The sequence below is a fragment of the Stegastes partitus genome, unplaced genomic scaffold (genome assembly GCF_000690725.1).
Source record: "Stegastes partitus isolate 25-593 unplaced genomic scaffold, Stegastes_partitus-1.0.2 Scaffold134, whole genome shotgun sequence".
NCBI lineage: Eukaryota > Metazoa > Chordata > Actinopteri > Pomacentridae > Stegastes > Stegastes partitus.
The window spans coordinates 1-26,003 of record NW_007577865.1 but is presented as its reverse complement, the minus strand read 5'-3'; the positions used below and the strand labels follow the sequence as shown (position 1 = coordinate 26,003).

Genomic DNA, 26,003 nt, shown 5'->3' with positions numbered 1-26,003 from the left:
CGTGCTGTTGTTTGAGTGTGTCCTGACCGCTAGCTGATCAACTATGAAGTAAAACAGAAAAAAAAGCCTGACTTACATTTGCAACGCACGGTGGCGTCCGTGATGACCGCAGATTGAACTGATCGCCAACTTGAAATGTTTACATGTAGATAACAAGCGGCTTTCATACAGTAGGCTGATTAACCGGACTGCTGTGGAGCAGCCAGTCAAGATGGACACCGCTGAGGAAGGTAGCTAATGTTGAAACTTGATTACCCTAATTGTTAAACGTTAACTTGTAAAACCATTCACACTAACATTGCATGTGTCATAGTCTCGGTCACTCGCAGCTGCAGTCGGTGGTGATATATTGATTTTGCATTTCGCTAAACTTTGACAAAGGAGCACCAGAATTAAAGAAACCGCTAGCCAATTAGCGTTAGCTAGCCAGCTAACTGGTGCTAGCTCCCATCCGTTAGCTGTAAACAAAATGAGCAGCGCTGGGTTTCTGCTGTTTTGCTTTCACAGTCACTACATGGACCACAAGTGAGTTGTGGCGGCAATATTTAAGTACGAGAAGACGACAAATTCACTACGAAGTGACACGTAAAGTAGATAATTATCTAGTTGCAAGCTGACGTTTAATAAGTTTAGCGAATGCAACCGTTATTCAGTGTGATAAGCAGCACACGGTTCTGTCAGTGCACAGGACTTGTTTACCAAGTTACACTGATTCATTCTAAAAATAAAATGGCACTGATGACTTTAAAATCTTCGATATACTATCTAATCTGGCAGTTGTCCTTATTCCTGGACTGTCGTATCATTACATAACCATTCTGACAATAAGAATGTGTGTTCATGTTTTCCTCACATGTAAACAGTAATAAGTAAAGTCAGTCACCAGTAAGCTCCAGGGCTATCCTCACTGCTCCTTCTTCCTGGGCTATTTATAGTCGTTTTATTTTGGTCATCCAGTGACACAGGTAATCCACGGATTATAGTTTACCCTAGTCTGACCTGGCCTGCTTTGTTAACTGCACTAATATATCACACACTCCAAATCTGACTCATCTGAATAACATACATGTTCTGCAGAAAACAGAGCAAGAGCTGCAACTGTTTATCAGTTAGTTGTTAATCTTTTGTTATTTCATGAATCATTTGGGTGCATTTTTAAGAAAATAAATCAATTTTGTCTAGACACTTACATGTATGTATGACAGTAAACTGATTATTGTTGGGTTTTGGTCAAAACATGACATTTAAGGACTTAATCGTGGGCTTTTGGAAGCACTGATTGACATTTTTCACAATTTCCTGACATGTTATAAACCAAACAAGTGATTTATTAATTGAAAATAACTGACAGAATAATCAACAATAAAACTGCAGCTCTCGTTTTAATTATTTTCATAGTTGGCATCACGTCTAAGGTGTGTTGTTAGTGTGGCTCAAGATGTGAAATATAAAGAAACACATGGTCAGGTTCATTGTTCTGTTCTGATGAGACGTAGAAGAAGCAAAAAGCCTCTGTCGAGAAACACATATGATGTTCCTTGTGGCCGACAGCCTGCCCCCAAGCACTGCACAGATAAAACTCCTAAAGCTGACTTTATTAAACATCAGGTCTTCAATCAATGATTTAATCACTGACCACAATCTTGATTTCATGTTTTTATCTGAAACTTGGTTAGACTCAAATAACTGTGCAGCTGTTCTTATTGAATCAAGCCCTCCCAGCTTCAGTTTAATCAGTGAGACAAGAGAGGAGGTGGGGTTGCAGTTTTATTCAATATTTTTTCAGCTTTTGAATAGATAGCTCTTCAGGTGTAGGCCTCATCCCAGGCAGTGTTTCTTAATATTTACAGGCCTCCTAAATACTGTGCAAATTTTTTTTTTTGATGATTTTAATGAACTGCTGGTGATGATCTGTATTGATTTTGACTGCGTTGCTATTGTTGGTGGTTTTAACATCCACATCGACAACCCTCAGGACAAAGGGACCGAGCAACATTTTTTACCACTGTGGGCTGACTCAGCATCTAACAGAGTCCACACACAATAGGGGGCACACTCTGGACTTGCTTATCTCCAAGGGTCTGAACCTCTCCATGATTGCTGTGGCTGATGTTGGCTTGTCTGATCATTCCTGTGTTTTCTTTGAGAGCAATGTCTCAGTGCACACAAATGTTGCAACAGAAGTAATCACAAAACAGTGTGTTACTGAAAACACCAGTGAGATCTTTAACCAGATCTTCAACAGCTGCCCTGTCCTGGGGCTCAGTCAGTGCGCTGATAGATGGCTTCAATGCTAAAATTGTGCATGTTTTGGATACCATTGCTCCTGCTAAGGTAAAGGATATTTCAGGTAGGAAAAAAATCTCCATGGAGAAATGCCACACTGGTGAGAAATATTAAAAGAGAGTGCCCGAAAACAAATCTGTATATTCATTATGAGATCTATAAAGAGCAACTGAGGAGTGCGAGGCAGTCCCATTTTTCTGACATCATCACCAAAAACAATAGTAATGCCTTATTTGCTGCTGTCGACAGGCTCCTGCGTCAGTAGCACCTCAACTTGACTCCACCAGCGCCTGTAACAAATTCGCCTCATTATTTACAGACAAAATCCCCCAAAATTTGACAAATGGTCTGCTTTTTATCCAAAGCGCTTTACAATGTGTTTCTCATTCACACATTCACACACCAGTGGTGACAGAGCTGCCATGCAAGGTGCTGCCTTGGGTTGGGCGCAACGTCCGGTTCAGTGTCTTGCCCACTAACTGTGGAGGGGCTGGGGATCGAACCGCCAACCTTGGAGGACAACCCGCTCTACCCCCTGAGCCACAGCCGCCAAGCAGTCAGCAGCAGCCCTACATCAGGTCCAGGCTATGTGCTGTGCCCACTTAAAACTAACTTAAACAACTTAAATCCCATGTGTAGTCCTGTGTAGTCAGACCTGAATTATGAAAAACACATTAAGGCCGTTACAAAGTCAGCCTACTACCACTTAAAGAATATATCAAGGATAAAAGGACTGATGTCTGAGCTGGACCTGGAAAAACTTGTCCGTGCATTTATTTTTAGTCGCCTTGATTACTGTCTTTGCAGGTCTACCTACAAAAATCAATCAGACACCTGCAGCTGTTTTAAAACGACGCTGCTCGACTCCTCACTAAGAACAAGAGAGTGGATCATATCACTCCAGTTCTGAGGTCTTTACACTGACGCCCTGTCCACCAGAGGATAGATTTTAAAATACTGCTGCTGGTCTATAAGGCTCTGAATGGTTTAGGCCCAAAATACATCAGTGACCTCCTGACACAGTGTGAACCATTCAGACCGCTCAGGTCGTCTTGGGCAGGTCTGCTCTCTGCTCCCGGAGTCAGAACCAAACATGGAGAAGCTACATTCAGCTTCTGCGCCTCACATGTTTGGAATGGTTTGTTTTAGTGATTTTAAATGGTGTCTTTTAATGTGTTTCTTCTGACGTTTTTCATTACATTTTAATGTGTCTGTGAAGCACTTTGAATCGTCTTGTTGTTGAAACGTGCGATATGGATAAACTTTCCTTGCCTTAATTGAATGAAATGTTGCAGGAGTATGGTATTGGTGTATGCAAACTCATGTTATTGTGTGCTTCCTGTACAGCGGACATCTGTCGGGTATGTCGGTCAGAGGGGACCCAGGACAAGCCGCTCTACCACCCTTGTGTTTGCACAGGCAGCATCAAGTTTATCCATCAGGAATGGTATGTCGGTAACAAAGCTGCTAATCTAAACATGTGCATGACTGTTTGCTCTTGGCTTTTAAGTGAAATGCTGGATGACGTCTAGGTAGACCTGAATAAATAATTGCACACCTGACAAACAGCATTAACAGCCAGATGATAAAATGAAAATGTTTTGGCACTGAAGTGCTCAAAAAGTTGTGCGATTTTTTTTACTGCATCCTCTCTGACGTTGAGTACAATTTGCCACGGGATGAAAAGCATCAACCTATTATGCGTTTATGTTTTCACAGCTTGTTGCAGTGGTTAAAACACAGCAGAAAAGAATACTGTGAATTATGCAAACACCGGTTTGCATTTACACCAAGTAAGTTGGTTGTTTTTCAGTAAAGTGCTTGAATATTTTTAATGCATGTTCTTTCATTTAGAGCTCCTCTAAACAGCTAACTGTGACGATGCCTTTTTGTCTCCAGTCTACTCTCCAGACATGCCATCTCGCTTGCCTGTCCAGGACATCTTTGCAGGCCTGGTCACCAGTATTGGAACAGCCATCAGATACTGGTTCCACTACACACTGGTGGCCTTCGCTTGGCTCGGCGTGGTGCCTCTCACAGCATGTACGTCACAAGTTGGGCTGCACCTACTGGTTACTTTTGTTTTTTTTGCCGATTAGTTTCTCAGTTAATCTAGGGTCCTCCCATGATAATTTACCCAGAATTAAGAACTTTTCCCAGGGACTTTCTCGAAGAAAAGAAAAAAATCCTTCTGAAGGATAGTTAGTTTTTTTTAACATAAGTTTATCTCTCAGAGCTGAATTTCATTATGAAATGAAATGAAATGAAAAATACTTTACTTATCCCAGAAGGGAAATTCAATTATGCAGTTCTTTGTCTTCTAAACGTCACCGATTGCACATATTTTGCTTGATTAAGTTGAAATGTGCACTGAACATCTGTGAAACCCTGAGAATAATCGCAAAATGTATTCATGGAAATAGTTGTAGCTGAATGTTTACAGTAATCAAATTAGCAAAAATCTATTTTTACAAGGAATCTTTAATTTCCAAAAATGAATGCCTCAGTTACATTTTGTTGCCTTGCAGTGTTAATATGGTTCTGTCTTATCTAGTGCATTAAAAGCTGACTGGCCTCACTGAATATACCATTGGAGCTGAAAAACACACTATTTCATGTAGATTTTCCACAAAAACCTCGTTTAAATTCCTTGAAACTTTTCAGTGGAAAAGTGTTTTTTAATAATAGCTTACTTTTTTTGACTTTTGACAGGCTGTGATATTACATTCAGTGGTTTTATATATCATAGGTCGGCATTGTAGTATGTTGACTTCATGGATTTTTATCTCTGTGTGACACCCATAGAGTCTGTTTTTCATTAGGATCAAGCAATTTACAAGTTAAAGCTTGTAGTGGTTTGGTTTGGTGCATACTAGATGATCCCATCTGAAAAGGTTAGATGAAGGTTGATATTTTTTCTTATGTGCGGTGAAACAAAACCTGATTTTGATCAATTTTCCAAAGTTGTGGTTTTGCAATGTTTTCACAGTTTTCTTTGTTGCTTCGTTTACCAAACGATTAATGACAAAATAATAGTCATAATATGCCTGTATGAAAATATTCACAATGAAAACAGCCCTACTTCTAAACCACAAGTGACCTCTTTAACAGAGAAATTAATTTCCCCATGTTTACTGGCAAACACGAATACTTGGAAACCTTTGTAACAATGAAAGCGTGTGGCATTGGGAAACATCCAAGGACTTTCTGTAGTTCAACTCCAAACTTTTGAGTTCACTTGATATGAGCAGATTTGCAAAAATACTCAGTTTGCCACAATTATTATCCTTCAGTCTTAACAATTGACTATTAAGTAAAGCATATCAACTCAGTTCATTTTAGTTCAAGGTGAATTGAATCACTTGTGCTCCAAATACAAGATTTAGTTTAGCATGAAGAGCAATGAATTTCCAAGAATTTGAACCAAAGTTTTTAGTTTTCAGTTCACCCCATCTGACAGTTAAAGAGATGATCCTCGTGATGTTGTTGTTGTTATTGACATTACTGCCCTTGTTTTTGTCTGCTTTCCCAACAGGTCGTATCTACAAGTGTCTATTTACCGGCTCCGTGAGCTCTCTCCTTACCCTGCCCTTAGATATGCTTTCAACGTAAGTCTCTGGGTATATATTGTAGTTCTGTGTCTTCATGTCTTGGAGTTTTTTTTTACGTCTGTGTCCCAAATTTATAGTCTGATGGACCCCTTAGCGCTGTCACATGAGCTGAAATACTGCTGTATTCACGCCACCCATCATGTTGAAAATATGTTTATTTGAATTGGCTCTAAACTTCTGTTCATGGCATTGAGCTGTCTCTTTCAACTGTAGACTTGCAGTAAGTCTTTGGCTCACACTAGACCACACATCATGTATTGAATGTTTCAGGATGAATACACATCTTATTCTCCCCCCTCTCAGCTACGATGTTAGCCTCAGGTCCCACACGTCCATCAGAATAGCGATTCGTACATGTTTCTGCAGAATAACCAGTTTTGTGGATTGGAACCGACCATGAAATTCACACAGTTAACGTGGAGGGGGAGGGGTTCATTTATCCATGTCAACCATTTATGCATAACTGTTTAGCCCTCAGCGCTTTCTCTCCCTCACTGCTTTTTATACACTAGTTTTGCAACACAGGGGTCAGAAGTTACAGGTTGCTCAATATGTGTTTTTTTTCCCTCAACAACTAAATTTCTATTTCTTTTAAATTAGTTGAGCTGCTTTGCAAAAATAGAAACGTGCCAATGTCTTCCTCGCAGGCAAAACCTGCTTGCCGACTGCCTTCAGGGCTGTTTCGTGGTCACGTGCACGCTGTGTGCCTTCATCAGCCTGGTGTGGCTCAGAGAGCAGATTGTCCACGGTGGCGCCCCTCAGTGGTTGGAGCAGAATCAACCCCCTCTGGTTCCGAACCAGCCCAACGGCCCGGCACCAGCTAATGAGGTAAGTTCGAATTCTGCTAAAGACCAACTAGGTTCACTGTCGGTGTAGGTTCCCTCTTATATGCAGTCCAATGCACTTTTATTCTGCATGTCCCATTTTTAAAAAATTGCAAAAAATAGTCCATTTGTAGGCTGCAAGTTGGCTCGGTGGTTAGTACCATGGCTTCGCAGCAAGGGGGTCACCGGTTCGTATCCCAGTGAGGACACCCGGGATCTTTCTGCGTGGAGTTTGTGTGTTCTCCCCGTGCAGCGTGGGTTCTCTCCAGGTTCTCCGGCTTCCTCCCACACAGTCCGAAAACATGCTGAGGTTAATTGGTGATTCTAAATTGTCCGTAGGTGTGAATGTGAGTGTGCTTGGTTGTCTGTCTCTAAGTGTAGCCCTGTGATAGACTGGCGACCTGTCCAGGGTGTCCCGTGCCGTCACCCTGAGTCATCTGGGATAGACTCCAGCCCCCTACCACACTAGTGAGGATTTAGCAGTATATAGATGATGGATGGATGGATGAATGGATAGTCCATGAGCTGTAACCAGATTCTGTAAAAAAACAAAAGAAATGTGTGAAAATTCATCACATCCAAGAGAAGCCCCTCTGCTGCAACCAATAATCACGTGACAATAGTTAGGTCACGTTTTTGGCTGAGCTGGGTTGAACTGCAGGCTGTGCTCACAAAGAACAGACAGGAAACAAGGATGTAGCAAATAATTATAATTATCAAGTAAGTATCAAAATATCTATAATATATCAAACCAATCTTTTCTTTTCCATTATTGGTAACACCTGTGGGAGCTTGGAAATGTGTCGTACAATGTTGTAATGTTGTAAAATGTTGATTTCAGTTTTTTTTGTGTGAAATGAGCAATCAAAATAATTAAATTTCTTTTTTTAAATGAATTATGAAATTATAGCTTTGTCATATTGAACAAAATAGATTTTTGAGTTCTGTCTGTGTTTGGCCTTGCTTGTGCTGTTTCTATTGAGGTGCAGGACTTAGTATTACAATAAAATATGAGCCTGCCATGATAGAAATGTGACAAAAACACACACAAACTGCCTGGGGCTAGCAGGGTGGACAAATGAATAATTAAAGTTATACATACAACAGCACATATTAAAGACTCTGCCTACCTGCTATAACTGCAAGTGGTCGAGCAACAGTCTGTTAGTGATTATTTAGTTGAAAATTTGCCTATTCATAAAAGCTACTCCTAATAATGATCCCTTTAGGAGGATAAAACTTCTGGTCAGAAGAAATCTAAACCTGGTAGGCTAGCCTACACAATAACACAACATTAGGCTATAATGTTTGATTAGTGTTTGGTTAGTTACCTGAACATAATCAACATCACGTGAGGACAAAAAGTTCATAGAAGAAGCCGTTCTATATTGTTTATTTCATTGTAACATCATAGTATAGTAGAGTTAATGTTTCTAAGTTTTAAAGTCTGGTTTATGTTGCAGTGTAGGGAGCAAAACAGTCACTCTGCTCCAGCTATCTGCAGTAAGATGGAGTTAACATGAAAACAAGAGCTGAAGCCCCGTTATGCCACAAGAGGGAGTAAATCCTTTGGTGAGTGCCTCTGTCAGGAGTAAACAAAGACGAGGCAGGACAGAAACGAGCATCAACACACTGTAGTGTGGAACACTCACATGGCCACAGAACCTATCGACAGTCAGTAGTGACCTGCAGTAGCCTCATCGCTCTACGATCAGACATAGATGTAGGTCATTTGATCTCATCAGACAAACATGCAGAAATGGAAATGTCAAACTATTGAAATTTTAAATTCCTGACCACAGAATGAGTAAATTGGCTTTTCTCTGTCAGGTTTTTCATTACTTTTGAGCAAAACTAAAAACACAATAGGCTCAGTCATTTAAAACCATGTTGACAATACAGCAGGCAAATAAAGCACGCTTCCAGAGGTTTTCACTGGAATACCAAACCCACTCAGCCCTGGTTCACCTTTTGATAACAAAGATCTCTAAAAAAATCGTCCCACTTTTGCGTTTTGTGTTGCTGGAAACTGTCATTTTCCTGTTGGATTTGTTGTATGAAAACTGTTCTAAAGAAAGAATTCAAAATTCTGTTTTGAGGGTAGAATTACCCAGAATGCAGCCCTATTTCCATTTTTAAAATGTTAATACAAACAATTATAATCCCCCCCTCCCCCAAAACAACTTATTTTTGCTTTTGCTTCAGAATAGGAGATCGATTAAGACAGATGTGTACAGGCTGACCTACTAAACCCAAAGCTTCCCCCATATTTGACCACTAATGTTCTCTGGCATAGTTGGCACAGCGACAGGCTCGTATCTGCAAAAGATAAGCCAGTAGAATTTCTATTTACACAAGATATTCACTTTGTTGACTTCTAAAACAAAGTTTATTTAAAACCAGGCTGTTTTGTCACATTGAGTTTAATTAAAGTACTTGAAATAGTGAGAAATAATTAATGCATGTTTATCTTTGCTGCTTTTCTGTGTTGGGTCACATTTGTTTTTGCTTGTGTGGTTTGGCCAACATTTCTTCTCTCAGGGGGAAACTTGAGGACATTTATCTTTTCCGATGGAGACTGTGCTTGCCAAGCTAGCAATGACATTTGTCTGCGTTTCCACATAACCACATGAGTAAAGCAGCGCTTTCCAGATATTGTCCGTCCTCTGCTGTCGTTATTGGAATGAGACACACAGTTCAGGACCGAAATATCTTCACAAATGACAAAACAGTTGCTTATATTTTCTCCACACTTTGTAGCCGTCCTTGGTGACTGGCAATTTGTAAACTATGAGTGTAGTTAATGAGCAAATAAGAACTCTAATGTTACCTCATTAAACTGAATGCAGGTTTGGCTGTTGTTAATGAACTGTAATATGTCTTGTTACGTTTTCGTGTTTCTGCAGGGTGGTAACGCTGCAGTCAACGCCCAGGCTGCTGCAGACGCCGCAGCTGCCCAGCACCCTGCTGACCCGGCTCCAGACCAGCCGCCACCCGCCAACCCGCACGAAGCCGGCAACCACGGAGATGAGGCCGAACTGGACGATGATGAGGAGGACGACGACGGGGAGGAAGACGAAGAGGAGGAGGAGGAGGATGAGGAAGGCAGGGAAGAGGATGCTGCTGATGCCAATAATGGAGGGCAAGGTTAGTGAGCATTAAAACATTATTATCTTTAAATAGTTGTTCTAGGGCTGCAGGGTGGCAAGAAGGTTGCCGGTTCGCGTCCAGATGGGGGCACCGGAATCTTTCTGAGTGGAGTTTACATGTTCTCCCCGTACAGTGTGGGTTCTCTCCGGGTTCTCCGGCTTCCTCCCACACAGTCCAAAAACATGTTGAGGTTAATTGGTGATTCTAAATTGTCCGTAGGTGTGAATGTGAGTGTGCTTGGTTGTCTGTCTCTAAGTGTAGCCCTGCGATGGACTGGTGACCTGTCCAGGGTGTCCCCTGCCTTCGCCCTGAGTCAGCTGGGATAGACTCCAGCCCCCCACGACCCTAGTGAGGATTAAGCGGTGTATAGATAATGAATGGATGGATGGATGGATGGATAGTTGTTCTACCAGCTGCACTGTAGGCACTTAACATATTTTTCCGTAAATACATTTATTGAAATGTGATAATCAGTCATTTAATGTGGTTGTTGTAATTAAATGGACAGAGCTGTTTCCTCTCTGAAGAAATCCAAGAAAACAACCTGCACATTAATGCAACAATGGGAGAATATTTGACAGTACATTGTGGTTGTTCTTTACCATCTCTGTTGTGTCTGTTTCTCCTTTGCAGAAGACTTGAACTGGAACGCCCTGGAGTGGGACCGTGCAGCAGAGGAGCTGACCTGGGAAAGGGTGGGAATCTAGTTTTTTTATTCCTCTGCCTCCTGCTCCATAAAGTGGAGTGATGTAGCTGGGCCGCGATGCTAAAAAAGCAAAATATAAGGAGGGATGGTGCAATTAAATTTGGGCTAAGGGCTTTTGTGTGGTTTGCATACACAGCGCTCTGAATTCCTGTGCGTTTCTGGGTGCTGTCGGTAGCTGACCTGTGGTAGGATCAATAAGGGAGTTTTCCTTTGTGTTAATAGGAGTTGTGGTTGTAGTGAAATTGATTTCTTTAAGTGGTGATTATGACATTGCTCTGGTTTGTTTCCCAGATGCTAGGCCTGGATGGTTCCCTAGTTTTCTTGGTAAGTATACACCCTTGTTCTAACACTATTTCAAATGTTCCTTCTGTTAACATGTACGTATCATTTGTACTTTTTAAAATGTGAACCTTAGGAGACATTAAATCTGACCTGTTTGAAATCAAAAATGATGAAATCCCCTCCAAAGATGAGGCTGTTTGTAGAGTTTGGTTTCAAACTGAACCAGATTTCATGCAGCGTTAACGAAGCTCCCTGTTGTGTGTCCTCTGAAGGAGCATGTCTTCTGGGTTGTGTCTCTCAACACGCTCTTCATCCTGGTCTTTGGTAAGTCAAACACGCAACTACATGTAGTCACTGCTCTCCTGTGAGAAGCTACAATATGAATGTTGATATGAGGAGATAAACAGGATTTTCATTATAGTTCAGGGATGGTGAGACAGTCCAACGGTGGGAGAGAGCCTTGTGGACCTTCTTACACTTTGTGCTAACATGGCTTTTGTTTTTCTCGTTAGCTTTTTGTCCGTACCACATCGGCCATTTCTCAGTGGTTGGACTGGGCTTTGAAGACTATGTAAGTGCTTGTACAATTCCAGAGTACTGTTTGAGTTTGTCCTGCACTCTCAGACTTTTATTTGATGATGATGATGATGTTGTGTTTGACTGCAGATCAAAGCTTCACACTTTGATGGCCTCATCACCACCATACTGGGATACATCCTCCTGGCTGGAGCTCTCATTGTCTGCCATGTATCCTCCACATATTTCAAATTACTTGATGTGCATGAAATGATCTACACATAATGTGAAGTTGTTGCATCAGCAGTTTAATTTGTTTTAAGTATAGTTTGTGCTTAGGTGTTTAAAATTTCTGTAACATTTGCCATAAACTTGCTATAATTAGTTCTTAGGTCCTCACTCATTTATTGACATCCATGTTTGTCCTGTAGTTTTACATGCCTGCCTTACGAGTAACGTATTCATACAGGAAACTCAAGAGAAATGGTTCAGGGACCCATTGTGGCACTGAGACAATGTGTTAAAGTTGTGCCTACACAAGATGTTTTTTTCCATTTTATTACTACTCAATAAGAGCTGCAAGCTGTTGGTGTCACACTGTGTGAGTCCTTAACTGCCCCTCCTTTAGGCATTGGCTTCATTATTGAAGTTCCAGCGGTCCAAACGCCTCCTGGGTGTCTGCTACATTGTTGTCAAGGTAAACTAGAGAGATGCAGCTCTGAGGTATTCTCAGTAATCGCTGTTGATTTTGTGTTTATCAAACTAGCGAAGCTCTCAGTTAAAACAGCAATTAGGAAAATGATGATTACATGAAAACAGCAACTAAATTGGAAGTTGTTTTTTTTTTTTTTTCATACGTCGCAGGTGTCCCTGCTGGTTGTCATGGAGATAGGCTTGTTCCCGCTGATTTGTGGTTGGTGGCTCGACATTTGTTCGCTGGTAAGACAAACACGCAGAGTGAACTCAGCTGATCCTGTTGATACAACCACATACTGGTTCCTAATGACACTCAAACACAACGCAATCATGGCGATGCATCGTGTACAAATTTGATCAAGAGAAAAAGTCTCAGAATATTACACTGATTGAACCAATTCATGAAAACTGATTTAGATTTAGTCCTTGACATTAAAAAGCCTGTCTCTCTATTTATTGCAGGAGATGTTTGATGCCACTCTCAAGGACAGGGAGCAGAGCTTTGACTCGGCTCCTGGCACCACCATGTTCCTCCACTGGCTGGTTGGTATGGTCTACGTCTTCTACTTTGCCTCCTTCATCCTCCTGCTCAGAGAGGTAAGTGGAGGATGTCATCAAGTCAAAGTTATGCGCTGTGACACAAAAACTCAAAAAACATGGTGTCTGAGATCTTAAGCTTTTGCGTGTGTGTGTGCAGGTGCTGCGGCCAGGTGTGCTTTGGTTCCTGAGGAACTTGAACGATCCAGACTTCAACCCGGTCCAAGAGATGATCCACCTGCCCATCTACAGACACCTCAGGAGGTTTATACTCTCTGTGGTCAGTCAAATGTCCTCCTGCTTTATTCTTCCCCTAGCTTTAGTGGCATGACAACATATAGATTTGTTTACTTTACCATTAAATGCACAATACAGAACTGGAGGTGTACGGGCATTGTGTAGATTTGCTAAAACATTGCACATAATAATAGATTGAAGCACATAAACCAAAGAGGTGGATTTTCTTTCATTTACCTGCAGTATAGTGGTATCTACTTTGCACAGAGTTTGGCTTTAATTTGTCAGGTTTTACAAAGTCTGTCCCTGAGATTTCTCCACTTGAGTTCAATGAATAGAGTTGAGTGAAACTTCTTTTTTCTCACAGCACTAAAACTGACATTTAAAAAAATTCAACACAAAGAAATGTCCTTGTTATTCTGGATAAATCTAAGGCTTCAATAACTTGTATTTAATCTATTCTATCATTTGATCTTCTTCATCATCAATAGTCCCAGTGAGAAGTGTTGACTGGCAAGTCAGTGGATTGTCGTACTGCAGCATTGTGTCTGTTTTGAGCTCTTTCAATGAAACATGATTCATTACCGCTGCGTTTATGTGACTGCATAAACCGTAGATATCCCATAACTTGCTCAAATATAACCAAATCTGTCCGCATTGCTAGATACCACGAGCACAGTGGTTCTCTTTAGGAGTTTGGGCTCCTACTACTAAAGTAGTTTTTGAACTAACACGTCTATTATTTCCACAATCTCTATTTCAAATGCAGCTGTACCTGAGAAAATGTTTCATTCCAGCAGTAGTTATGTAGTGATATTTGACAGCGATGCACTGGAGAACTCTTGAATGTAAATGTATTGAAGACTCTCTATGAATGTGGTATTTCTTGTATACGTATAACATTGAACGTTTGACATTTTAAACCTATGCGCCAGTAAATAAAACGAACATGACTTCAGTAATGGGTAGCAGTCAGGGCCAGTCAGAAGCAGCATTAGCTTCTAATGCCAGGTTTACTTGCGGTGTGTTGACTCTTCTGTCAGCGTGCATGGCAACTTATTAAATTAGTAGTAGGGTATGCGCTGCTGCAGACATCTTTTATGATACCGCAGCACATTTTGAAGGCTGCTAATGCAGTGTAAACATGTCAGCTAGGGTTGTACACAGTAGTCGGAGTATTTCATTAAGTATGGGAATGCTGTGGATGGCTTGAAGCAGGTGTGTGAGAATACAAACAAATACAGAGAGACGTTTTTTCTTTCAGTATTTAGCTGAATGTCAGACTTTTTTGGTTAATCCTGAGGATCTTGATGAGAAAACGCTTGTTTGTAATTTGAGAGAACTGATCTTGTAATTCTATCTTTGAACAAGTTTCATGAGTAAAATGGGGGAAAAAAAGATTGTGGATATTATGGGTAGATGATTGGTGCAGGTTTTGAAGGAACCCAGTGCATATTGAGTATTTCTGTATTTCCATGTGGTAGTCCTGGAATATTTAGCATGTTTACTAAAGAAACGCTGGTATGTGATTGTTTATGTGTCTGTTTGTGCATTTCCAGGTTGTGTTTGGCTCCATAGTTCTACTGATGCTTTGGCTTCCCATCAGGATCATTAAACTGCTCTTCCCAACCTTCCTTCCCTACAACGTCATGCTTTACAGGTACACTAAGTCATCATTTAACATTCAGTGTCTGTAAACTAGAGATGACAGTGGCTATTTTCTATTCAGGTAAAACTCAAATTGGGAGCCACTAGAGAAAATGAGCTGCCATCTATATTATATCATAAGTGTAAATGGAGTTTGGTTTCTGTGGTGCTTCTGCAGCGATGCCCCGGTCAGCGAGCTGTCGTTGGAGCTGCTTTTGCTTCAGGTTGTTCTGCCGGCGTTGTTGGAGCAGGGTCACACTCGCCAGTGGCTCAAACGCCTCGTCCACGCCTGGACATTCACAGCTGGATACGTGCTGTAAGCTGGATATACGCAACAACACACACACACACTGCACATTTAGATGTGACCGGGTACAATGTAAAACTTTGCCGGCTTTAAAGATCTTCCACGATCATAGTTGGTTAGTTTTCTCTACATGTCCTTTGCTATCACGACATTTTTCGTGTATGGTAATAAAGTATTTGCTCTCATGGCCCCCTTCCCACAGTGACCTTCACTCATACCTGCTAGGCGACCATGAAGACGAAGACAACCAGCCAAATAACCCTCCCGGTCGCCATAACAACAACCGGATTCCCGGTCTGGGGGAGGGGCTTCACGCTGCCCATCAGGCCATCCTGCAGCAGGGAGGTCCAGTGGGCTTCCAGCCGTACCACCGGCCCATCAACTTCCCCCTTAAGGTGACCGACAGCTGGATAGTTACCCATATCAGTGTCATGTTGATTGTGAAGCTCATACTTATTGTTATTTTGTCTGTCTTTTGTTTAGATCGTTCTGCTCATTGTCTTCATGTGCGTGACGTTGTTACTCGCTAGTCTGATCTGCCTTACGCTGCCGGGTAAGTCACATGAGGCATTGTCTTTATACTACCTTTGCTCTTCCCTGTTCTCAGTCAGTGAAAGGTATTCTCCTCTCTCTTTTTTCTACACTTTACTTTGTCCTCTTCCTCTGACACAGTGTGCGTGGGTCGATGGCTGATGTCTTTCTGGATGGGCAGCGCCATGGTTCATGAGCTGTACACAGCAGCCAGCGGCCTATACGTCTGCTGGCTGTCCATTCGAGCCGCCACAGTGATGCTGTCCTGGATGCCACAGGGACGGATGGTCATCATGCTCAAAGTCCACGAATGGACACTAATGGTAATTTAGATGTGTCTCCGCTGTCAGCCGAAGACAAAGCTATAGCTCCGTGTGTTATATGGTAACCTGCTGTGTTTTGCTGTGTGTAGATCCTGAAGACCATTGTGGTAGCCGTGCTGTTAGCGGGGGTGATTCCTCTGCTGTTGGGTCTGCTGTTTGAGCTGGTCATCGTCGCTCCTCTCAGAGTCCCACTGGACCAGACACCTCTCTTCTACCCCTGGCAGGTAGGACTGTGTGTGAAAATAAGTTAGATATCACTCGATCTGATCCATCTGCGAAACCGTAAACTGTTTAGTTCTTTTGTCAGAAATTGTTCATGTTGTGGTGCATTCATGTTTGTTTGTTTTTTGCAGCACATTAAGAATAATTCTAATTTTATTGAATAATTCTGAATTAAGATGCAGTTTCTGGAAGAATGTGTTCTTATGTAATCTGGAAAAAAAAGTTTGTACCTCTACTAAAACATTGACCAAACTGCCAACTAATTACCAGTCAGTGCCCTTTTGAAAAAGGCAACCATGTTGCCTTAAAATTGGGCAGATGATGAAACTTTGTGACAGCTTCATTGTGTTTTGGTTGTAATTTGACTGCTGCTCTTTGTGTGCGTGGCAGGACTGGGCCTTGGGTGTGCTTCATGCTAAAATCATCGCTGCCATAACGTTGATGGGGCCTCAGTGGTGGCTCAAAACCGTCATTGAGCAGGTCAGTCTCACAGTCTTCAAACTGCATTCAGTTAACAAGAACAAAACAGGAACTTCTCTTTGCTCCCCAAAGGACAAAAACAAGTGGAACTGGTACTGGAATGAGGTCAAGTAAATCACTGTCTCCATCTCCTGCAGGTCTATGCCAACGGCATCAGGAACATCGACCTCCATTTCATCGTGCGAAGGCTGGGTGCCCCAGTCATCTGCGTCCTGCTGCTGTCTCTCGTCGTGCCCTACACCATCTCAAAAGGCATCACACCACTGCTGGGTAAGTCTGAATGTTTATGTGTCTGACTTGAGCATGGATTTTCTGGTGCCTTAGTCGACCCTAACATCGGTTTTCAGGGTAAAAGAGGACCAGTTTTTTGCTTCTGTCATCGCTCCTCTGTTGTGTGTCTCTCTGCTCCAGTTTTCTCTCTGAGAGGGATCAAAGATGGTGTAATGAAGAGAAACACCTCTGTTTTTGTTCTCCCTGTTTGAAGTTTTTAATATTCATTGGTAATTTACACACCAGATTGCTTAATAGGTGCTTCCTGGTTGTATTATTTCAGCTGTCTTTTTAAACGCAGCCTTAGTTTCCTGGTCAGAGTGCACATTGTCTTTTTATCAAAAGCTGTCATGAAATCTGTGTACTCCAATGGGAAGTGTAAAAAAAATAAAAGTATCTCATTTAACCACAAAAACTAAATGTCTGGACAAGTAAAGTAAAGTAAGTGTAGTTTTAAGCCTGGGCGACAAAGCGATAGTGAAATGTCCAGGCTGTCAGTAGTTATTGATATCAACCGAAATTAAACATTTGATCATGATACATTTTTTAAGGACTTCGCTTAGCCATGAATAATTCATCAAATTAGAGCCGTGCTTGGTGTTTATTTCTAAGTAACTGAAACAAGTCTTCAACTTTTATTTGTTGCTCATTTTGTTTAGGTTTCAGACTAAATTAGGAGCAAATGAAATTGGGGAACAAAGACAGCAGCCGCGCTCAGGCCACAGTGCAGGCAGATCCTCACTAATTTGAACACAGGGCTCATTTGAGAGCTGCTTTTCATTCAAAGCCCACCCAAGGCACCAATTGTAGTTCAGACAAGTGTTTTTGATGTTGACTTGGACAACAGTTGCATTTAAACAACTAGTCAATTAAGTTCCCGCGGCCCTTGTGGGGATAGAGATTGTAGCTGTTGTGCAAAATAAAGTGCAGCTGATTAAGTCACGCCATGCTGTTTTATTAAACTGAATTATTTGCTTTTTGCCAACCACCTGCTCTCAGCCTCTCTACTCCACTCCATCAGCTCCCAGAGACAGGACTTCACAGACTTGCTCACTCATTAAAAGGAGATTCTGCTATTCTGTCTGTCCTCCTCACTCTTTGCAGGAGTGCAGCCAGAGATGCAGACGCTGGTGGAGAGGAGAATCTATCCGTTCCTGCTGATGGTGGTCATGCTGTTGGCCATCCTGTCCTTTCAGATACGTCAGTTCAAGCGCCTCTACGAACACATCAAAAATGACAAGTTAGTAGACCTTTATAACCTTTAATGTCACCTTACAAACAAACAAGCTTTGGGTTTTAGTCTTTCCAGAGAACAGGCTGCAGGATATGAGACAAAAAATATAACCGTTTTCAGATCATAAAGATTCACCAGAAGTAGAAAATCTGACTTAGAAATGTATCTCAGCTGCTGCCAGAAAATTGTATTTCTGCAAATTTACTCAGAGTGTAATCTACATTTATTAGTCCTACCATCTGGTACGCAATGTTTGGTTCAGGATGAGACTTGCTGGGTTTGATAAACACTAAGATCCAAATATTAACTTTACAAGTTTATATCGTTGAACGTAGTAGGAGCTACATTAAGTTCCTCCCCAGATGCTTTGGCACGGCACCAGTTGTTCCTTTCTATCAGCTATAGCATGCTAGCAGGATTAGCTGGGAGGATGCTGTAACACTATGATTAAACAGATGTGATGAGTGAAGTCACACTACACGTTTTAATCTGCCTTCCTGTAGCAAGAATCTTTGACTTCTCGCTCACATTGTTTGGCTCAATCAGCCGAGGAGCTTGTTTTGTCTGCTTATAGTTTAGAAATTAATAAATTGATTCTGATTCTTCTTTTTCTTACCGATAGTATACATTTGAATTCCTTGACTGTTATATTAAGAATAACTAGATGCATTTTAATGTAATCATTAAAAATAAACACAAAAAAAGTTTTCTCTGCTGTGCCGAAAGAGCACCGAACTGTGACTCCAGAACCAAGGCTCATATCGAACAGGGAATTTTGTGAACCATCACACAAGTCATGTTGGCATACAGTTCAGTTTTATTGTCAATGCAGGAGACCCCGAAAACTGAGTGTTTACGAGGCTGTAGGATCCAAAATATGACAGAATAGTGACAGATGCAATATCAAAGTTACAGTTCAGCCACAGTCGCCAGATTTCTTGCAGTCTGTTGGAGAGTGTTTGAAATGTTTTGTAGCTGGTTAAAAATAACAGTTGGTCACGTTATCAGCTGTTAGTATGGTGTGTACGTTCTGTGAGTGTGTGCCAAAGCTGCCTTTCTTTCTTACTGAGGAAATGTTTCTGTCGTTGTAAATGAGGGTGGAACGTTTTAGTAGAGTTGAATTATGTTTCTAAAACACCACTAAACTATGTTTCTCGTTCCTCCTCCAGGTACCTGGTTGGGCAGCGACTGGTGAACTACGAACGCAAGGCAGGCAGGAGCACGTCCACCTCCTCCTTCAGCACCTCCTCATAGACTCTGCTGTAGGATCAGTGGAGCCGACTCACTCCGCTCCACATCGCCAGCTCCTGCGGTGAAAACTTTTAGCTCTCTCCCTGCTTGGCTGTCGACTTCAAACAAAACCTCTAAACTTTGGACTGCAGCCTCAGCCTTTTATTCACCTGCATCAACACCTACAGCAATCACAGGTCGGGGAGACGCGGAAGACAAAAACACCCAAGTCTTCACGGAAAAAGAAGAATTTCCGAACGAGGTTGTTTATCAACCCGCAAGAACTGTCAGCATGACTGAATCTCAGCAGAACCACAAACTGTCCGTCTCGGTAAACGTGTCCGGGTTTCGCCTCCGATGCAGCTGATGTTTTCATTTGTATTTACTTTGTTTTTACAAAGGTTTGGGTGGAAGTCAGGTCACTCGAGCATAGCTTTTACCTCAGATTGTGCTTCCCTTTGAATGTCTGTTGTGAAATATTGTCTCAGTCGCACAGAGTGTCTTTTAGACATTTTCGGAGCAGTGGAGCAGATATTTGGACGATAATAGGGACGCCTCCGTGGTCCTGTTTCCATTGCTGGTTTTTCTCAAATGACACCCTTCGTCAAGTCGAGGCTGTCAGTGAAAAGGAGGGACATAGATGATGTGGCAATGTGATTGTATTGTTTTTAGATGTTTTTTATTAGGTGTGTTTTCATTGATTTTTAGTGTTATTTTTCTGGAGTGAGCCGGTAGATAGTCCTCTGAGGATTCCTTTGAACTAAAGACGTAGAAAAAGAAAAGAAGAAAATGACATATTTTGTGGACACAGCTTGAGACGTGTTTTTTTTTTTTTTTCTCCCTCCTGTGAGTTTTAACAACAGTTCTGGGCTGTGTTGTACCGTTCTGAGCTCTCGGTCGGTTTCACACATTTCTAAACAAGGTGAATTGACCTTCAGGAGAGGAGAGGCAAGAAAGTACAAAACAGCAGAGTACAGCACAAAACTAGTGGCGTGCAGCATCCGGATTCTTTTTAATTATCGTTTTCATGTAAGAACAGTCTTGAGCCAATATCTCCATCCACGTTAAAGCATTAAAACAGGTAGCTCTCCTCCTAATATGCAGCCGACACACAAGTGAGGCAACCACACAAATCCACCAACGACAGAACACTATACTGTTTCCATTTGCGCAGCAGAACCAGAACTTGCTTTTAAATTCTGGTGTAAAGTCGGCAAAGCGTTGCTGCTGTTATTATTGTGTTCCAAGAAAACTATGAAATGCCACCGTCTGGTTTGTCAGCGATATACGTGTTTGGAAAAGTTGCGTTTTTGGGGGAAGAAAGACGACGTTTGATTGAGGACAGACAAAGATATGTGTTGTGAATGTACCAAGTTTAGAACATTTAAAGTGGACGGTCTCAGAATATGTCTGCTGAGGAACACTGATTATGTAAAGAAATATTTATTCAGAACATAAAGCAAATAACCGATTGTCAGGCTCATAGTGCTGCTAATCAGCTGTTCTGTCTGTCTGTGTGGATCAGAGGTGAAAGTTAAATAGAAAATAGTGACTTTGATTGGAGAAAGGGACTCTCGTGATCTACACTAATCTACAGCTTTATGCCTGTAACTGAAAGAAGACACTACTCGATCAAATACTGGGCTTCCTTTAGGAATTTTCTTGGCAGAAATAGAAAGGTTCAACACTTTACCTTTTGTCACTACATAGCTCCATCTAATCACCCAAATGCTCAGTTCGTCAGGTCGTAATGTAGCTCATCTCTTGTGTTGGAAAAGCCTAAAAAAGCATCAACTGCAGACAGTGAGGGTTGTCTACCCACTGACACCGTCTTTACAGTTCTCTGCTCCGATTGGTCAGAACATATGGGTGTCACACAAGACAAGAAGAAAAACATTTCTTTCTTTATTTATTTTTTTCTCTGGAAATCTTCAGGTGCTGCTTCTTAACAGGATCATTGTTGTGCTGAAGGCCCTCCGTCTTTCGGGTCGGGCCATTAACATGCATCACATCGTCTGAACTCAGACTGTCTGGCTTAAACAACACCTTTGTGGTGCTTCTGGACTTGAGGAAAAGAGGAATATTTCAGTCTGTTCTCGTTCCCAGTGCGTCAGATGCTGCCATTTTGTCAAAGCAGCCGGCATCTCAGACGCACACAAGCTGTCCTTTGGTGTCGACGCCACCCCTCATCAATATTCAACGCTGATAGATGGTTACGGGTTGTTCCAGTTTAAGAGAGCCTTGTAAGGAAGTGGAACCTCTACCACTCTGTCTCAGACCATTGTTCACTTGGTCTTATTTTGTTGGTTAAGTCTCGTTTTCATTTGCTGTTTGGCTTTAAATCAGAATCAAAAATACTTTATTTATCCCTGTTTGGAAAATTCTCTGAACAAGTGAGTGACTAGAAATTCGAAGCAGTGATTCTCACATACAGACAGTGAAGAGAAACAGAAAACAACCTCCTGCAAAAGGGTGAGAATAGGCGAAGTTCTCATGGTGTTCTGACTTCCCGCTAAAAACAGCTTGTCCTCATCTCACACTCACAAGGTTCAATAGAGGCAATGGACATTCACAGCATTCTAATAGACTTTGCACAAAGATCATTGGATCTTAACATAGAATTATTGTAACAGTCCCTGAGGAGAGATTCTTTTTCCTTGCATGCACATTTCCTGCCCAAGAATAATAAAAATAAAGAATAAAATGATACATAAAAGGTAATAGATAAATATCAAAGTACAAAAAATATCAACCTCTACAAAAAAAATGTACACACACATATATATATATATAGTTAACGTGCAGATGGTATGAAGATTTGTGCAGAAACAGTATCATATTTAAAATGAGGAATTTAGCAATTTGACGGCAACAGGTGGGAATGATTTCCTGTGTCGCTCTGTGACAGCAACAGTCTACTGCAGCTGGTCAGCATGTTGTGGAGAAGATGAGAGTCCAGAATAGTCCTGATTCTGGACAACATCCTCCTCGGACACCACCATCAGAGAGTCCAGTTCCTCTCCCACAACTTGGCTAAAATACACCCTTTGACAACATTAAGCATGTTACAAAGAGAACTTGACAGCAGTGGCGACACCAGATGAGAGCATGTGGCGTTGGACTCATGATGTCTATTTATTTTTATTTTTTTAGGTCTTTGTATTTAAATGTGACATCAAAGTGACAAAGCGGCAGTATGTGATAGAAAGCAGTGGAGAGCTGAAGCTGACTCACAGGGATTCTTTTAAATCAACTACATTCCTTCTCACAGCTGCATCTCTGATTTACCTAAAGTTTAACAATGACTCTGGTGAGCAGGAACGAATCGCAGTCGGGCGTTTAAGTTGATTTTCCGAGCAAACGCGTACACTACCCGCATCCAATATCCACAAGTAGTAGCAGAGCTATTCACTAAATACGTGCTCCAAAAACAACAAGCTTTCAGGATCAGACAAATCAGAGGTCCTCTGTTGCTGGTATAATAGTCTGACAGTTTGCGCTGCATGGAGAACACAGCGAAGGATTTTTAAACACCGCTGGCTGTTCTTGTGCCCTGGCGTACTCGTTATAGACGTGCATGAAACAGTGTGTCTGTAAACCAGCATAAACAAGCTGTGTGGAAATAATCCGTGACGCTCGCATGATAATTCTGTCTTTCTACTAAACTTCAGTTTGTGAAATAGTTCAAACTTTCTGTGAATACTTTAATTTGCTTTCTTGGATGAAAACATGGGCACCGCTGTCATGTCAACAAGAGAAAGGAGAGTCCGCTAATTAACTAACTGTAAGAAGCTGCAGTTTGAAGAGGTCACGAACTGGACGTGTGTCTCGGCTGATTGCCCGCCTCCCTCAAGACCGTCGGAAGTTTACTCATCTGACTAGTGGCAAGAAAATGTATTTTCCAAAATTTCACTCTCTCCAGCCACATATTCTCCCGAAATCCCTCTTTGCATGCGAATGTGAAGTCACTTGTGTGTCCACGTTGTCTCTTTTTTTTTTTCTCTGCTGCTCTCGAGAACATGCCAGAAAGTTCCTTCTTTCACGTCTCAAAGTCGATATGAATTTACAGACCCAGAGCAGAACAAATCAGGACAATGAAAAGGTTAAAAGGCGTTTTCATTGAGAGAAACAAGCTCCAGCCATTCTTTTAATCCTTGCTGCCAATGAGAACAGAATCAAATGCTCCGACGGGTCCTACAGTCCTAAAAGAGACGTTTGAAATGTTTTTGTTTGTTTTTTTATTTTATTTGGACCAATTATGGTCAAGTACAGATTTAGATGTTTTGTTTTTCCATGCAAATGTTTTCATGTGTTGCACTTTATACCACTGTTTGCAGTCATGTCAGGATCCACTGTAACAGTCGTCATAGCCTTGTTCCTGTTTTCATTTAGCTCCCACTAAGACTGTCAGTATTTCACTGTGGTGACTCCGTGCGGTGGGTTTTGCTCAAAGGACGCATTGAAGGTTTTGCATCCGTTTCTTTTCACACTGCGTCGTTAGGAGTTTAGTAAATATAAACCGCTTTTCTGTTGATATGGATCGTGGATTACAATAACTTTAGCGCTGACAGCTGTAGTGCTGCTGCTGTGTGGAATGCTCACATTATATGATGCTATAAAGTGACCTTTTTAGTATCTTTGAACCTAGCTGGACACTTTGAATTTTGGTGTTGAATTTCAATTTCTAGGAGCAAATGATTTCTATTTTTATATGTGCAAAAAAAAAAAAAAGGCAGTGGCATGTACTGTAACATGAACCTAAAGCTCTATTGATTGTTGGTTCAGTCGTATGAAACAATAATAAATAGTTGTAAAGATGCCTCAAGAGTGCGGTTTCTTCACACTGCAGACAAAATGCAAATGAATGCTGCTCATATCCATTTTGGCTCTCGATTGTGGCTCCCGCTGTCGTCATGGCACCCAGGAGGGCTGCAGGATAAATGTCAGGACTGGCGAGATGGATAACGGAATCGGAAAGGAGGTAGAAATTCTGCGTCACAGTGTTTTTTCATTTCAGATTTCCTCCACTGGCCTCTAAAAATGATTCAAAGTACTATTTGGTGGACGTACCCGGTGATGAGGACCATATGTGTTGAAATCTTCAGGCTGACTTCTACACACTAGATTAGATTACATTTCTTGTAACCTTTACAGATTATTATTACCATTAAAAAAAAAAGCTGGTTTATGCAACATTTACTACATTCACTCTCTGTAGAGATCACCACATCCTAAGCAGTGATTTTGAAAACCACCATGTTGGTATTGTCACTTTGCCAGCCTATTCTGTAGAACATATTAGTCTGTCTGCACCACACTATCATTCTGTTTAAGGGGATAAAATGTTGAAGCTTGTACGGTGGCCGACGGGGCAAATAGCGTGCATGTACACAAACAAGCTGCATATACCTGAAAGCATTGCATAAACAGAAACGCACTGCAAAAAGAAAACCCTGCGTATCCAGTCACACAACAGAAGTGCCCCAGGCCTCTCGGGGCAGTTTTTAAGTCTGTAGCTTTTCAGTCACTGTGATGCTAAAGTGGTGTTTTACTACCGTCTCCCTGTGTTCTCTCTGTTATTTATGTTTATCCATGGAGATGAGAGAATACAAACCTTTTCATACAGCTTTCCCATTAACTAGCATTACTTGTCTTGCTCAGTCGTCTGCCTCTCAGGTGAAAAGCTCACTACTGCCCCTAGAGGCCTGTGGCACTTCCATTGTGTGACTGGATATGCAGCATTTTCTTTTTGCATTGCTTTTCCTTTTGCAGCAGGTTTCTGTACATGCAACCCTTTCATGTATATGCAGCTCGTTTGTGTATATGCACGTCATTTGCCCCTGCCGGCCACCGTAAGCTTGTTTGTATTTCTTTAAAACTGATCACAGTTGTTGTGAGATGCGGCTCCAGTGTTCCATCAAAACAGTGACAGGCTGAATTGTTGTGGTTGAACCTTTGCATCCACAGAGATGGATAATAATAAATGGATAAAATTTTTTAAAAAACTAGCAGAGCCGCCTTACTGCAGGATCCAAGTCCTTCAAACTTCAAATTTTCCATGCACTCGGTTGCTGTTCTGGAGGTTGCTGTGATGATACTCACCTATCACACACAGCAGCCATGTCCTTAATTTTGCGTAACTTTAGGCATCCTCCAGGGCTGAAAAATTAGGCCAAGAAATGTCAGAAACTGCAGTTCTTCAAACGGCCACTTGGTGCTGCTCCAAAAGTAAATCAATCCCCATTGGCCCCTGTGTTATAATGTCAAACTGTACAGCAGAGTTAAACATGTTTACACAGAAACAGGTTTGGTCTTTATAGTTAATTTCTTCGTTCATGGCAACTGTACAAGGAGTAAATTGTTTTACAACCTACCCATTTAAATGATATTAAGGTTTAAAGTTGTGCTTAACTGAAGCCCGCATGACAGCTGGGTGCCATCAGAGGACAGTCCATGACCCAGACACATTCGCATGGCTCACCTCAGCTCCACTCACTCTCCATCTTTTATCTGGATTAGCCAGGAGTTAAAAAGAATCAGGCACTGCCAAGATAACAAAGTCCGGAGCCACCACAATGAGGATCAAAACGGCTTCTCTGGAAACCCATGGGTGAGGTCATGGAGGGTTCATCCATCAAAATGTACAGTCAGGAGCTCCCACTGGCTCCTTTGTCCTCATCTCCTCCTCCATCAGACCGCATGGACCACGAGGAGACTTACTGAATTTGACAGCTGTATTTTGGGACTAGAATCGCAGACTCTAATGTTAACTGAGAAATAAATGGATTGAACATGGTTTAATTCAAACCCAGGTCGCCAGTAATAACAAGCCACCCTTATATCAGAATTCCCCGACTACATAGATGCAATTGGAGTCACCAGAGGTGTGCCTGATGACCATAAACAAAAATGTG

General features: G+C 41.7%; 1 protein-coding gene across 1 annotated transcript; it reads left to right on the top strand.

The window, feature by feature from the left end:
- Nucleotides 1-81: 81 nt before the first annotated feature.
- On the top strand, nt 82-23,909 carry LOC103355149 (E3 ubiquitin-protein ligase MARCH6-like). The gene is made up of 26 exons (XM_008278839.1): nt 82-230; nt 3,634-3,733; nt 4,006-4,079; nt 4,186-4,329; nt 5,822-5,894; nt 6,545-6,725; nt 9,628-9,868; nt 10,505-10,566; nt 10,869-10,901; nt 11,132-11,183; nt 11,372-11,430; nt 11,526-11,606; nt 12,004-12,072; nt 12,240-12,314; nt 12,534-12,668; nt 12,769-12,888; nt 14,405-14,505; nt 14,671-14,808; nt 15,002-15,194; nt 15,283-15,352; nt 15,472-15,653; nt 15,743-15,877; nt 16,266-16,355; nt 16,493-16,625; nt 17,730-17,865; nt 19,029-23,909. Exons 1-26 carry the CDS (start codon nt 212-214, stop codon nt 19,111-19,113), a joined length of 2,781 nt encoding a protein of 926 aa, XP_008277061.1. The 5' UTR covers nt 82-211; the 3' UTR covers nt 19,114-23,909.
- The last annotated feature ends 2,094 nt before the right edge of the window (nt 23,910-26,003 follow it).

What these genes read in the sequence shown, in the direction of transcription:
- LOC103355149 (XM_008278839.1), top strand. An exon ending in CTCTCTTCTACCCCTGGCAG is followed by an intron (nt 15,878 to 16,265) that starts GTAGGACTGTGT and finishes TGTGCGTGGCAG; the next exon opens with GACTGGGCCTTGGGTGTGCT. An exon ending in GAACACATCAAAAATGACAA is followed by an intron (nt 17,866 to 19,028) that starts GTTAGTAGACCT and finishes TTCCTCCTCCAG; the next exon opens with GTACCTGGTTGGGCAGCGAC.